Source organism: Cinclus cinclus, chromosome 1, assembly GCF_963662255.1.
Source record: "Cinclus cinclus chromosome 1, bCinCin1.1, whole genome shotgun sequence".
NCBI classification, from domain to species: Eukaryota; Metazoa; Chordata; class Aves; order Passeriformes; family Cinclidae; genus Cinclus; species Cinclus cinclus.
In genome coordinates, this window is record NC_085046.1 from 55,533,685 (window position 1) to 55,549,463 (window position 15,779).

The following is a 15,779-nucleotide window of genomic DNA, read 5'->3' on the forward strand; positions in this document are numbered from 1 at the left end:
TTAGGATTGCTTTTGGCAAAAGTGTAAGTGAATCCCATTTACCTGTGTACATGGCATGAGGTGAAGAACTTCCATGAGGGTAAGTTTTTTTAGCCTCTGGCTTGGAACTTTAAGATCCAAATTTAGGACATATTTATAGTTCTGATTTGGACTGGGAAAATTGAGAAACTATGTTATAAATTATCTGGATTAAGATTAGAGTTGGTGTTTGTAGATTGTTGGTAAATTGTAACACTGCATCTTAGTTCAGCTAAATATCTGTATATAAATGGAAAGTTGGAGATAGGATAAAAAAACTCCAAACCATAGGAGGTAGGTGCTACGGGAGGTTGTTCCCTTCTGAGCCTTGCACTATGGGGCCTGAGTGCACATTTGGAAATGTGGGTGTGTGCTGTTGATATGGAAAAAGGAGTCTATCACGACAACTTTTGATGCTATATCAATGTTATTATATTATAATAATAATTATTATAAATAAATATATAATTATTAATATAATATATATAAATATAATAATAATTATAATATCAGTGTTGTTATATATGTTACGAATGCTCATGCTACGTTAACATGCTTCTTGCTTCAAATGTGATTTGAACGTATTGCTGTGGTCAGGAGGCTTACCTGGCAGTCACCTCTTAGAAAAGGAAATGCTGAATTTTTAGAAAGCCCTCTGGTGTGGATCAAAGCTATGCCACAGCTGGGGGCAGACTGTTTGGCTTGTTGGGGACAAGGAGCAATGTGAAGGCCTGTGATGATTCAAAATGTTAAATTAAATTATTTTTCTTTAAAATTCTCTGTGATACTTATTAATATTTTATGAAGAGGTTGGTGATGAGAGTTTTGGGACTAGTTAACTGTCTTAAAAACAGAAAAAAATGCCCACATATGCCAGAAAATGAGCATGGCTATTGGCAGTAAAAGGCTTGTCTGTCTTTTTTTCTTCTCTGACATCGTTCTTTCTAGTTTTTCTGCTGTAATTATGTCAAAACTTCCTTACACATGCCATGTCCACAAGTAGCGTTGCATCTCCTTCACGTTTATCTTGACCCCCAGTTTCCAGAGTAGCAATTCTCACACCCCTTTGTGCAACTGGATTTTGTGCTGTGAGGCTTGCTGAGCTTAGAAGAAGAAGGTGGTCTGAGAAAGAATATGGTAGTACTGGAGCTGTACATTCTTTGTTTTGAGAAGAATTGGTATAATGTTTGTGTATTTATTCATAGTATCTGCTAATTGCTACTGTTTCAATTTTGTGGGGCATCTAGCTTTTGTTTTAATTTGTTTGGTTTTGTTATTAACTGTGCAAATAGATAGTTTGGTGAATTTATAATGGGAGAGCAGTCTGAATGTCAATTTGTGGGATGGTTCATTCCCACAAGCAAGTACTCTCTAAAGATTTGGGGATTGCTTTACAAATAGGGTGAATCCTATCTGCAGCTATGTTTAAGTCTCCAGTATTTTAATGAAATGGATAGCAATGGGATTTAATAGTAGAATGCATTTATTGTGGTTAAATAAAGTGTAGCTGCATCAAATTACTTTTGAGATTGCTGATTGAATAGCCCTTACTGCCGAATTATTGTAGCATACTTATTATCTAGTGGATGACAATCTACTTATAAATTAATGAGGGGAGCAAAATGAACATCATTTTTTAAATCAGCATCAGCCTTACAGTTCTTTAATTTTTATGACTTTATGTTGAAAATCATACAGATAAGAATTATGTTAATACTGTTTGATGTAATGAGAAGAAAAAGCTAATGAGGTTTTTTTATTTCTTTGTCTGAACTGGAGGACAGCTTGTAGTGCCAGCCGAATTCTCTCATTCTTTCTTCCTTTGAAACCATGGGATTCTTTGCTAAAAGAAAAGTTGCATCACTAAAAATCAAGAAGCATTCCCCCAAGGACCCCATACTTGGAAATGTATTTACGCACACATGCACACACACATACACACCCACCCCCTATACTCCTGCTTTCATATGTTTTTTTTTTAACTTTTGACCAAAAAAAGTTTCTTGTGTGAACTCTGGAAATTGTTGAGCATGAAACACCCCCAAAAGTAAAATGAAAGAACACAAGTGTTGAAAGTAGAAGTGTTTTTTGTTTGTGTCATAAATACTAATTTATTCCTTATTCCTCTCACTATAGGTTCTTCAAAAACTAGGAAAAGCAGATGAAACTAAAGATGAACAGTTCGAAGAATATGTTCAAAATTTCAAACGGCAAGAGGTCAGTTACTTTTTCAGTTTCTTTAATTGTGTCTTAAAAATGCCATATATTTAACTTGCTGATTTTGAAGAAGGTGTTGCAGGGGAACAGGTAATATTTTATTTTTTGGTGGGTACAAGATTTTGTTCTGCAATTTTCAAACAGAGATAGCAGTTGCATTCGTGCTTGCAGAGAGCTAAAATATGGGTTGAAAATAAAAGGACGTTTGTAGTCATATGTAACATCATCATACTTTGAACCACTTGAGATCAGAGTGACAGTACGTTTTCACCAGTAATTGAGAATAGAACCCAGCCTCAACTAAATGCGGCTTTGTGACTTCTTATGGAAAGGAGAGAAGAGAGAAATATTTCCATGGTTTCATTTTGTGAATTACTTTCATCAGTGCTGTATAATAATATTGTTTTTTTAAGAGTGAGCAGATTAATAGTTTCAGACTGCACATGTGTTGCAAAGCTCCCTGTGGGTGCTGGGGTCTGTGGTGGCAATGCTGATGAAGCATAACTAGGCATCAATGCTTAGTGACTCTTAGTGTTATAAACACAACTCAGGAAACAAAAGGTGTTCCAAGGAGTTTATAATCTACTCCCAATGCAATCGTAAAGTCTAACCCAAATTACTTGTTGCTTTAATGGACAGACTTTTTGGCTCTGAGGTGATGAATTGCAATTTATTATATAGTACCTTTCTAATACAAATTAATGCCTAGCATGAACTGTGATAATACCACCAAGAAAATAGTCTTGTTACATAAGTATGAACAGACCTATCTGTCATCTTTGTGAGCTGTTATTTAGAGCTCCTATAGAAAGGAACTGGAGAACTACTCCCACACATTTTACACAATGTAAAATTTGGCTCACGTCAGTGTTTGCAGTTTCTACTGTGAATCAGTCCTGTTCTACCAAATGCACTTTCCTCTTTTCCATGTAAACACAAAGCTTGCATCCTGACTGCTAGAATGCTCTCTTTTGCATCTTACTGTCACTTCACCTTTATTTTCCTCTCTGTGAAGAAGAGAGGGAGGTTTCAGAGGCTACTGAACTTTCCTCTTCACCAAAGAGAAAGATACTGGGAAGTAAAAGGATCTTTCTCTGAGAAGGGTAGTTCCTTCCCCAAATTTCTTGAGGTCAGGAGGATGGTGGGATTTCATAGAAGTTATGAAACCCAACAGAGATGCTGTATTTTCCCTTTTCTTCCCTTTCCACTTTTCCAAGTCTTCTTGACTTTACTTTTTTATTATCTGATGTTGTTGCTTAGCCTTGTTGTCCATATCCCAGCTGTTTGCATAGCTAGTAACTGTGCTTGTACAAATAAGGTACATCTCTAAGGGGTTTCTTCGATGTAGGAGCAAATGGAGCATCCCCATGAAGAAACAGAATTTCTGGTACAGAAATGTCTCTTTTTCTGGAAACAGAATTCTCTCTTTTAGTTCAAAATTCTGAGACAAAGAGGGGAAAGAGCAAAGAAAATCCTTTTAAGCAAAATGATATTTCAAGTATTGTTTTTTTCCTTTACCAAGAATTTTCTGTAATGGCAATTTTAAGCTGAAAACTTTGCTTAGGGCTAAGGAGGATATTAGCATTACTTCCTTTTTATTTCATCATTCTTTGATGTATATAGAGGCAGTAATAAACAGTAAAGGACTCTGCAGGAACTGCATGATGCTAAATCCTAAATCCGAATGTGAGCTGGGACCAGAGAGGGAATTGGGTAGGGAGGAGTAACTACAAAGGGAGCTACTACAGCTATCATGACAGTCACATGCAGATTAGGCTAGGTCCACTGACACACTAAATGAGAGACTCTGTATTAACTGAACTAGTCACACATGCTTACTGTGCTTTCAAGGAGTTCTGTTGTGCTCAATTCTTCAAATACAAGGGGAAAAATGCTGCAAAAACAGTTTCTGCCATGTTCACTAATAAAAACCATATAAATAGTTTAAATTTTCTAAGTTTTGTCCATGCTCTGATCTACAATTTATTAGCAATGCAAATGTATGAAGCATTACAATGTGCATCTGAATTACCACTCTTGGTGATTAATACCTTGCAGAGCTGCTGCCTTCTGTGACCTCAGGCAGCCATCCCTTCTTGGTTTACATTCAGTCCCACTCTCAAGTTCATTCTGCAGCTCTAGAGGCTTTAGATAAAGAAAAATCAAACTCTAGATATTAAAGTATAAAAAAGAAGTCTGGTGGATTTATCCCTGAGGTTCACCAAACTTCACATTTGCCATTCAGGAGGTTTGCAATAACCATCAACCCTGTTAGAGGTTGTCCCATCTTTTTCAGCTCCCTCCAGGATTATTTGTCTCTGTGGTGGTCACTGTGTGGTGCGTCTCCTTTGAGAGGAGGTCCAAGCTTTACTTTGTTTCTTGCAGTCTCACTTAGCAATGATTTATTTGTTCCGTGGCTACCTCACCTGCCCAAAGTTCATTCTGAGAAACACTATCACTTCAGTTCTATGTCTCTTTGCAAGTTCTTTGTTGCAGCTGGTGCTATGTCTGTCCTAGGGATCCTGGTAAGTTGAAAGCTGTAAAAATGGTCTGTTTATCTTGTTTGTCTGTGTTGCTGAGCCTGAAACTCTTGAGAGGTTAACTAATCTTAAGTACAGAATGGTCTTCTTATTACTACTCTCCAAAGATAATAAATGAGGACTCCCAGTTCAGCCCACTGAAAGGATAAAGGAAAGAGCATAGTGCTCATTATTGAGGAAACAGAAAATTGAAAACCTGAAATCTTTGCCTGAATAGCAGATTAGATGGTGGGCCTGTACCAAACTCAGAACAACGCTATGGGTAAAAATACATGCATGTCATGGTTTGATACTGGCCAAAGACCAGGCACCCACAAGTTTCTCACTCACTCTCCCTTGCCACAGCTGGGCAGAGGAGAGAAAAGTTTAATGAAGGCTTCATGTGTTAATGACCAGGAGAAAACACTCCAAGGGCAAAACGGGCTCACCTTAAATGTACAAAATAAATTTATTACTATCGGAATCAGAGGAGGATAAAGAGAAGTAAACCCATTAAAAATAACTTTTCCCTCCAACCCTTCCCTCCTTCCCACCGAGAGCACAGGGAGACAGGCAGTGAGGATTTTGGTCAGTTTGTCCCCTGAGGTTTTCTTCCAGTGCTCAGGGAGAGGAATCCTTCCACTTCTATGCCGTGGGGTCCTTTCCCATGGAAGGCAGTTCTCTGTGAACTTTTCCAGCATGGCTCCAATCTCATGATCAGCAGTCCTGCCAAAACTGCTGCAATATGAGTTCCTCCCACAGGCACACAGTCCTCCCAAAACTGCTGCGTTGTGGTTTGCTCTTCCATCCATGGGTGCAGCCCTCCAAGGACAGGATGCTCCAGCCTGGCAGCAGGGCCCCCCTCTCTCTCCATCAGGTCTCCCACTGGATCACAGCCTCCTCCAGGCATCCACCTGCTCTGGTGTGAGCGCCTCCCCCATGGGCTGTAGGTGGATCTCTGCATCCCCCATGGATCCCCATGGGCTGTGGGTGGATCTCTGCATCCCCCATGGATCCCCATGGGCTGTGGGTGGATCTCTGCATCCCCCATGGATCCCCATGGGCTGTGGGTGGATCTCTGCATCCCCCATGGATCCCCATGGGCTGCAGGGGCACAGCTGCTTCACCATGGTCATCAATCACCATGGCCTGCAGAGGAATCTCAGCTCTGGCACCTGGAGCACCTCCTGCTCCTCCTTCTCCACTGACCTTGGTGTCTCCATGTTGTTTCCCTCACATGTTCTCACCTCCTCCTCTTCTCTGACTAGGAAAAAACTGTGCATACACACTTTTTTTCCCCTTAAATATGTTATCACAGAGGCATTACCAACATCTAACAGAGGTGTTATCACATTAGTTACCAACTAATTGGCCCAGCTTTGGCCAGCAGCATGTCCATCTTCCGAACCATCAGGGTTTGGCTCTGCTGGACATAGTGGAAGCTTCCAGCAGCTTCTCACAGAAGCTAGCTCTGGGGCCCCCTCACTACCAAAGACCAGTCCATGCAAAAGCAATGCAGTGCAGCAGATCTCTCTGAAGAAAATGGTCATTTAGATTCCCCAGTCATCCATTCCCGTGTCTTTCTGAATACAGTTGGATAAGAGCCTCTTCTGTACTAGACAACCAGAGTTGAATTTCGCAGATGAATCACCATGGAGAAACTGAGTCATCCCATGTCCAGAGAGAACAGAGCACAGTTGCTTTGCAGAGCCTCAGGATTTTCTCTATCAAAACCATTAAGCTCCTGCAGCTGATGCTAACAGTAAAAACATTTAGATTTTGAGCAATGAATACAGCTGTTTTTCATCTTTCACTTAAGTTGTAAACTGAAAATTGCCACTCTCAATCAAAGCTTGTGGAACAAAGAAAATATATAAACTCATATATGACAGTATGATACAGATTTTCATTGTATTGCAAGAAATTTCATTACATTTAAACATTTGTCTCTGCACAGCTAATTGTGAATATGCTCAATCTATTAATCAACTCTGAAGTTCAGAATGAGGGGAAAAAAAAGATAATTTCTGCATAATTCTCTGGTTTCTCTTGTGAAATTATCATCAAAGACCATTGAGGATTTACCAGAAATTTCATCTGTATTCTGTTTTTCAAGCAATTGCATGTTACATGTTCTTTTTTCACAGGGAGTACAGTACCAATTACCTTTATCCCCATATATATCATAATGACTCACAGTCAATGAAAGTCACACTTAGTTGTTGCAATAAAGCAATATTCTATTTCATGTATATGCATATTTGCATATGTACATGTAGTTATGAGGCTTCTTTAATGCTACAGTTAAAATATATTTTAGTGCTTAAACCCATAAATATTATGCACTGTATGTGTACACACAGGAGATGCAACAGTTGCTACTACAAAAGTAGCTTCCCATGGCATGTTGTCAGAAAAAAAGCAAAATGTCAAAGGCTGTTGTTTATAGTTTATAGAATTAGGTGAAAAAGAAGAGCCTTTTTTTACTGTTGTTGAGGGATCAGAACCTGCTTCTGTGGACTGTTTTACTTAATGTAAGAGCTGCTTATTGGGTGTAATTGTTATGGTTCCTGAAAAGGCTTATCCTGCCAAAATCTTTCACACAAGCATGCTTGGCTGCCTTACAGCTGTGCCATAACATTGTCTAAAAGTTGGTTTAGAGACAATTACCATTTTTTAAGTGTTCTTTTTGCATGAGCTGTGCCACTGATGATACTGGTCCTGGTTCTTGCCTTTAGAGTTGTTGGTTTGGTTTTTTGTGGGTTTTTTTATTGGTGTAAATAACTTGAGAAGCTGAGAAGTCTGTTCCATTTGATGCAGTTTTACATCAATTCAGCATGCTACTTAATAACTAGAAGAACAAAATTCTTATTTTTGAGCCTTCTTAGTGGCTGGGCCACAAATTTTGTGCTCTCCTGGAAAATATTGTTATGCCTAAAACCATCGTGTTTCTAGAGAAGGTTGCAAACCCTTTTTTTTCAAGTGATGCTCTAGATAAATATTTCAAAACCCATATCTTTTAGAGCTTAAAAAGAAAAATAGGAAATCCATTTATTTAAGAAAAGGATTCCAGAATTTGGGAGACAATTCTAGGGACTATAAGGAACCTGACTGTTGGGGGTTAGGATTTTTCCTTCTGTTTCTTTCTCTCATGAAATTTTGTCCCATCTGTCTCAAATAAACCATCATGACTGATACTTAAGAGAGACAAAAGAAGTTGCCACAGGAAGGATGTGGTGGGCTACTCTCTTAGCTGGGGGGTTTCTCTTGGAGGGGAAGAGATAGCAGGAGATTTGGGCTGGGGAAGGAGGGCTGGGTGCAGTTCCTGCCTCTCTTACTCTCTCAACTTTGGAAGAGGCCAGTGGAATTGCTGCTCTCTGGGGGGCAGGGCATGAGTTCTCTGCTGCCGCTGGAGTCCACCCCATCCTGCTTCTTCTGCTGTGGCCCCACACCCCCTCATCTTCAGGGACACCCCGTGGTTCTAGATACAGCTGTGGAGTTTCTGATATATCTCATCTACCACTCCGGGATCTTGCTAGCCCCTGCCATTCCAGCTTGCTGCTTCCAAGGTCCCTGATACAGCTCCTTTTGCTATCCGGAGGGAACACTGGAATTGGCTGCCCCTGGAGGTTCATAAAAAAAGCCCCTTCTCTATCCCATCCTGCCAGCTGTGTCCGCCACAGCGCCCCCTGCAGGCGCGGAGGAATCATCGCACCCGCCCTGCCCGGCCGGGAGCCACCAGCGCCCCTGGCGGCTGTGACTGGAACTGCACCAGAGGGGAAAGTGCCCGACAGCCGGGAGAAGGATGGAACTGCCTGTGTGGGGTTCTGTTTGTTGTTAATGCTGTTGTGGTTGGTTTGATTGCCTTGTTATATATACATACATATATATATATACACTAGTAAAGAACTGTTATTCATTTCCCTGTATCTTTGCCTGAAAGCCCCTTAATTTCAAAGTTTTAATGATTTGGAGGGAAGGGAGGTCATATTCTCCATTCCAAGGGAGGTTCCCGCCACCCTTGGTAGGCATCTGTCTTTCACACCAAGACACTGATAAATGGTAAAATAGAGTACTCTGGTAAGCAGATAGATTTCATATTGATTTACAGATTTGTCCAAATAGCCTTTTATTATGTTAAGCTTCCATTAATGTAATAGTTATTTTCATTCATACTACAGAGTTCTGTAAAAGACCTAGCAATTACTAGTACCTGAAGTGTTTATGAACACTGTTCAACACTGTGACAAGTAACAGCACATTACAATAAGGAATGTCTTCCAGTTCATACAGAAAATATTTTCTTTTCAGCTATTTCTCTGATGTCTTAGCAATGGAATGACAAAATTCGAGTATTAATTAGAACTGCATTAATAATTGTAATTATTATTATTATTAATTAATCATCCTGTGATCTAGGTTCAGTATTTTCAATTCTCTGTCTGTCACTAAATTGGAGTGCTGTATTTGGGTTTTATATGTCATTGACATGCTGACCTTTCCTGGAAAGAGGTATTGTGTTTACATTCTGTATATGACGTGATAGAAAAATCAAACTCTTCTGTTCTGACTGGATACCTGTAAATTAATGATTTCTGGTGAATAGGTCATCAAATTGCAACTTTTGTGGAGGCAAGATAGTCTTTAATTTCTGAGTGGATGCAACAGTTTTTCTGATGCATCAGGAAGCAAAAGCTGGTTAGACAGAAACTGTGGGGTTCTAGTTTTCATCATTAACCTTTTTAGTCTCACAGCCAGCAGTGCTGTGGCTCTTTTTCTTACTTCCAGTGCTAAGATATGCTTAAATGCTATGAATTTAAATGAAAAGCAAAACTAAACATACCCAACAATCAATAGTACTGAAAAGGGCCTAATGCTGCTGTCAGGGTACATAAGGCTTGTGCCCGTAGATTGGTAGACCCTGAAACACAGAACTTTCTTCTCTCACTGAGTGCATGTGTCTTTACCAGCTATAGTATATTGACCATATGATGAGACCAGAAAGTAGAGTTATTTACATCTTATAAAACTCTTCAGTCATTTTGCTGACTTGTGTAGAATAAATGAAAGAAAATATGAAATTATAAAGGAAGCACCAATGCTATCTTGGGAAATTTCATTTCAGAGGGATACAACATTGGTGAAAGGACACCTAACCTTTCATTCTCCCTCAAGAAGCTGCATCTCATTTAACAAAATTCATGTCTTTAATGAAGATACTTGGAGCCACTTGGAGTGGTTTCAGAGCCAGTAGATGTTTTCATTTGATAGAAAGTAGTAGGAGTGTACTAGTAAACACTGTAAAAGGACAATATTAAATAGGTGACAGTCTTTTAAAAAGTACTTTTTAAAACCTGTATGTAACAGTTTGCAAGATGTGCATAGTCAGCAATGCAGTATTTTCATCTAATGAATTTTAATTAGTCTGTTAGGTGTCAGAAGTATATCTGTCTTCAGTAATAATGAGTTTACTATAGAAAATGTATAGACTAGATACACATTTTTCAGAATTCACAGTACTGAGGGCTTTTGATGCTAATTTTTTCTGGTATTTTTAGAAAGGTCTGATTTTGTTGCCATTGAAACAGAGATTATCTCTCAAATTCAGTAGGAGCTGGCTCATGGATTTTTCAGTGTCACATCACACAGCAATTTATAATGAGGGAAAAGTCATATGACTCTATCATACTTAGATATTTCAGGTGTTCATGGCCTGTTAATAACCTAGACTGAGGGAGATGCATATTAAAAAGTACTCTTTTGAATGAAGTGTCAGAACTCATAACAGCACATATGGCAAAATATTTACATCATGTTTTGCTGCTTTGACTTTTTCTTACACATTTTCCTGAGCAGCAGTTGCTGATGACGCACAATGCTAACCAAGCACAACAGATCTAATAGGGGTTTAGGGTAGGAGTTGTAAAGCTGCACAGCAGTATAGTTATAAACATAGTGTTTGAACAACGTGTTTCCCTGACATTTGTGGTGTGCTGCTTAGTCCAAGTGACAAAACATCGTGACATGAAATCAGCTAAGGAGGCTCTCAGCCTTCCAACTATAGTTTGCTGCTCTCAGAACACCGAAGATTTTTTAATAACTATAAGTTGTTACTATATGGTCACCTGTTTAGCTGGATCATGATAAAGAACCAAGTTTCTGTACCTTCAATTTTTACCACAATAGCTTAGGCCAAAAAAGGTATTAAATTAAAAGACAACTTCTATGCCTTCATGTGACTTCTCACAGTCCAAGGGATCCTCCCAGGAAGAGACTGGCATGCATAAAAGGAGAACTTCCTTGTAGTCCCTTCCTAGTACTTGCTGATCCTTCTCTTCAGACACGAGATCAAGAAATTTTCTCCTGGGTACAACCTCCTTTCCCTGTGGAAGCATTGATCACTTAATGCCTTGGTCCATGGAAAACAGACAACTGCTTTCATCCCCCTGCCAACCACTGGAGCACAGAATGAAGTTAGCGCCTGCTTTTTATGTACCATGAAATAACGTGTTGTAATGACACTCTAGGGTAGTACCTTTTGCTAAACAGTATTAAAATGTACGCATAATACTTTCTTAAAGGACACAACATCAAGCTACTACTTCAGAAGTTTCTGTTGTTCTGTAAGTAATTAAATCTGAGGTTAAATCCACTGATACTCACCCTGCACCTGTCTGGCCCTTGTTTTGATATGCAGCTTTGATTCCAAAGCAGGGGAAGAGGTTGCCTTTCCTTGGAGCATCAAATATGGTCCCAAACTAGAGAAAGGTTGGGTGCACTGGCTGCTCCTTCATACCTGCTATTACCAAGCAGCTTTTCAGATACCACCCTGGTGGGTCTATTCCTGTGCTCAGACTTTAGTCAATTAATGGATTTGAGAGCTGTAGGTGACTTGTTTCAAATCAAATTAGTGTAATAGCAAGATTGTCTTTGTTGAATCCATGAAGTGAATTCAGTCTGCTTTCTAGGCCCACTGAGGCATTTTTTACCTTCCAAATTCTTTAATATTTCCAGGAGGTTAAACAGTTGCTCTCTTCTTATAGTGCACTGCAATTTGATAGATGGGGGTAGGGGCTGTTGATCTCATTCTAAAGGCCCACAGGTCCCTTCAAGAAGCTGGAAGAAGCGAGTTTGGTGGGTGTAATCTGCATTGTATTGTGTGTTCTGGTGAGACAAGTAGATTTTCAGAACCACAATTTTGACTTAACATGGCTGCAGCTATGATGGATTTTAAGCATCAGACAGCCTCTATCAAACTGAGTTTCTTATGATCCTCTGTGTCCGAATGCTCTGAGCATTGAAGTTGCTGATGGCAAATCCTTTACTGAGAGCAGCCATCCTTTGAGTTAAGTGGAGTTATAACAGCTTATACCTTCCGCCTTCTAAAGTATTCACATTATTCACATGCACCCTTTAGATTCTGATTTTCACATGGAAAATATGAGAGAAACTCCAGAGCAGTCAGTCATATTTTCAAGTCACCCAGTCATATTTTGCTGCTGATTTTTCCATATGGTGTAGCTGTGTGTGAGAAAATGTGACTGCAAGCTGATATGCCTGTAGTTTCCAACTGCTTAAATAAATAATTTGAAAGATATTGGAAACTGGCAGATGTGGACTGTTTCAAAAATTTTCAGGTTAATGAAGATGTCCTAAATAGCGTCTTTTTAGCAATAAATTATATGTGTAGCACAGGTTTCTTTGCAAGTCCTAAGATCTGTGAAGTCCAACTTGTTGTGGAGAGGGGAAGGGAGGGGGCTAAAGAGGGGGGAGCCGCACCACGCCAGGGAAAGCTGAGCAGCACAGGGCTTGGGGGGAGGCAAAAGAGCCTATCTAACAAGCCAAGGGGACCTCCCAGCCCAAGGGACCAACACAGTTCTGTAGGTTTTTTTCTGGTTTTTTTTTTTTTCCTTTTTTCTTCCAGTAAACACCAGAAACCCAATCTTTTTTTTGCTGAACCGGCATCTTGCTTTCTGTCAGACTGAGAGCAGTCCTTCTCGTTACAGTTTTATCTATCATTGTTTTTAGGCAGAGGAAAAAGAAACTATGTTATAAAAGCAGATGATGTTGAGCGGGGGGCGGTCTCTATGAGCTGGGTGGTAACAGCAGCAGCAGCAGCCACCACAACTTCTCCATCAGCTTTTAATTGCAGCAGTAAATTTCAAAGTAGATCTCATGTAGTTAGCAGTTCCACAGCCATCCCGTCTCCCCTTGCAGCTGCCACCCATATCGCTCAGCTACCTCCTCCCATGTTTTGACAAAAAAAAAAAAAGCAGTTCATAGCAACCAAGTTTGCAGTGTCAATTTATCGTATTTTATCAAACTTCTGCAGCTCTTCTCCCGTTTAGCTATCACATTCCACTTTTTTTTTTCAATGTCTTTCCGAGCACTAAAGGCAGTGCTTGTCAGTATTCAAAGTCATGCGACAACCCACAACATGTTACAGAGGGCACGGTTGCTGCTTTCAATGCCTCTTCTTTCCAATAAAGCTTTCCCTGTCGATAGGACAACACTTTCTTCATGTGATACATTCCCATATTTTCCAGCAGCTCACCAGTGTTCCAAATGCCAAAATAGATTAGATCCAGACCGGCTGCTGTCTCCCCGCCCAGGCAGCGGGGTGTTGAGGTGGGTGCAACATACAGATAGACACACTACATTTCAGAAGGCTAATATCCCATTTATTACAGCAGTTACCTGTCTTTTATACACTCCACAAAGTTAACTCTTTGTTCATTGGTTACAATAGATCAACATAATGTTCATTGGTGTAAAAGCCATCTCCACCTCTGTTTTCCACAACGCTTTTCTAAAAATACTTTTCCCAGCTGCAGGTTTTCTTTCCCACTTATCTCCTTCTCCTTCTTCTCTTATTGGTCTCCAGGCCAATGGCCTTGATAGAATACCTTTCAGAAATAACCCTTATTCATTAACCCTCTCTGGCTCACAGGCCAGCTGTAAACCTCTCCACAACTTGTGATACAGTCAGAGATAAAGTAACAAAATTCATTGTTTTTTCTGCTCTGAGTTTTACAAAAGTTGTTGGTATAAGAGAAAGAAAGATATTTTTTCTGTATTTGCCAAAGAAACAGTCGAGATTTCACAGTAGACTGCAAGATGTACTAATCAAGTAAAACAAAGTAACTAACATTATTGTATTTTTATAGTTATTTGCTTGCAAAATGTTAAAATTTTAGATTACTTGGGGAGTTGTTTGCAGATATGGTAAACAGCTTGTGTAAGGGTAGAACTTTCTTCAGGTCTAGACTGGCCTAATTTGAGTGGTTTCCAGTGGAAGTTCACCATTTTTGATTGTACTTCTTTGTGTTTCAGACAGGCCATAGGCCCAGCTGACTTAAACTGCACCTTGAACCTGAGTTGAACTGTAAAATGTCCCTGTTTTTCTTTGGGTGGAGTTCTTCCTTGTACAGATAATTGATAAAATAAACCCAGAAATTCTAGCCCACACAGTACATTATGCAATCCTCCTTTGGCAGGCCCCCTTTTTATATGAATCTGTGCATGCTTGCAACATATGACACTATTAATCAGCTCCTGAAATTGCTTTTAGTTGTTGTTTGACATACTGCATGCATGTTTCAAAGCATTAAACGTAACTGACATGTGTTTTCACTTCCATGTTTTGTTTTTTTTCTTCTTTTTCAGGCAGAGGGTTCCAGACTCCAGAGAGAACTGAGAGGGTATTTAGCAGCCATTAAAGGTGATTTTGAAGTTTTATATCTTGCTTTCATAAAGCAAACTTTTTAAAAAAATTGAGACAAGTAAGCTTGTTTAAAGTATAGAATGACAAATACAAGTAAGATTCTCTTTAACCTGATGCTAGGGATTCTGCACCTTCCATGTCAACTATATATGTAGAGTCTTGCATCCTCGACTGTCCTTTGGGTGCATCCTCCACTGCCCAGATTCTCATGTTACATGCATTTTCAGCACCCACAAAGTCTGCACATCTTGTTATTCATCTTTGCAAATGCTAGAATATGAAGTACCTCATGCAAGTCAAGGGATTGCTTGATCTCCACAACTGTAACATTTCCAGGTTATTAGTAGTTGGATGACAAGCTTCTTCCAAAACCACACACCCGGTGATAATGTGATTTCTTATCTATTTCTGGCTGCTTCATCAATTTTCTTTAAAGTTTTAAAGTAAAATGTGATGTCTCTTGATACGACATTGAAAATCTAAGTACCAGAAGTTCACTAACGAGTGCTTAAATATCAGACATAAGTAAACAGTCATTTAAATCCTACTAGACATTTATAAATCCAGCATACTCAACAGACCACTGTATGCAGTATTGTCCTTCTCATGCCATCTCTAGTTGGAGGAGTTGGAGGCTAAAGGGAAGGGAATAATAGTTGGTGACTGATTGAGAGACAGTAGCTTCTTGAGATAAATATAAATATAAATATAAATATAAATATAAATATAAATATAAATATAAATATAAATATATTTAACCTGGCTTCAGTCCAGTAGGGAAAATTTTGGAAATGGGTATTAACATCCCTGGAAATCACTGTCATAGTAACACTTCATCAGCTGTTCACAGGCAGGTAAGAAAGCTCTTTTTGATGCAAATTAAAAAATGGGAAGCAAAGCAGTCGCTTACTGTTTTGACCATCTATTCTTTTCTGGATGGGCTGCCCAAGGAAAATTCCGTACCAGACAAATTTGCACTGTCTTTTGTTCTTAGAGGATATTGTGGCGTCAGTCTTTTGGTGGGAACACATTGAATGCTAATTTTGCTTTCTTAGTTTTTACTCTTCCCCACACATATTGTCTGGTGCTTATTCAGAAGCAGCAGGATGATGCTGTTTGTTGGCTGGATGTCTTATCTGTCACGTAAGCTGACTGTTTACATGCTGCCTTGATTTCTGTATTGGTGACAAGAACACTCCTCTCTGTTCCATCTTCTTTCTCCATCCTTCTCTTAATTTCCTAGTACTCTACACTCCTGGTCCTTTTACTCTTTACTGGACTACTTCTTTCACCAAGTTTTG

General features: G+C 39.4%; 1 protein-coding gene across 3 annotated transcripts in view; it reads left to right on the forward strand.

Annotated features, from left to right (window-relative positions):
* AMPH (amphiphysin) overlaps positions 1-15,779 on the forward strand; it is a 127,124-nt gene that overhangs the window by 59,901 nt on the left and 51,444 nt on the right. For all 3 annotated transcript variants that reach the window (XM_062498195.1, XM_062498187.1, XM_062498203.1), the window contains exons 2-3: positions 2,155-2,235; positions 14,421-14,475. In XM_062498195.1, coding sequence (XP_062354179.1) covers positions 2,155-2,235; positions 14,421-14,475 — 136 coding nt within the window. The remainder of the gene's footprint in view (positions 1-2,154; positions 2,236-14,420; positions 14,476-15,779) is intronic.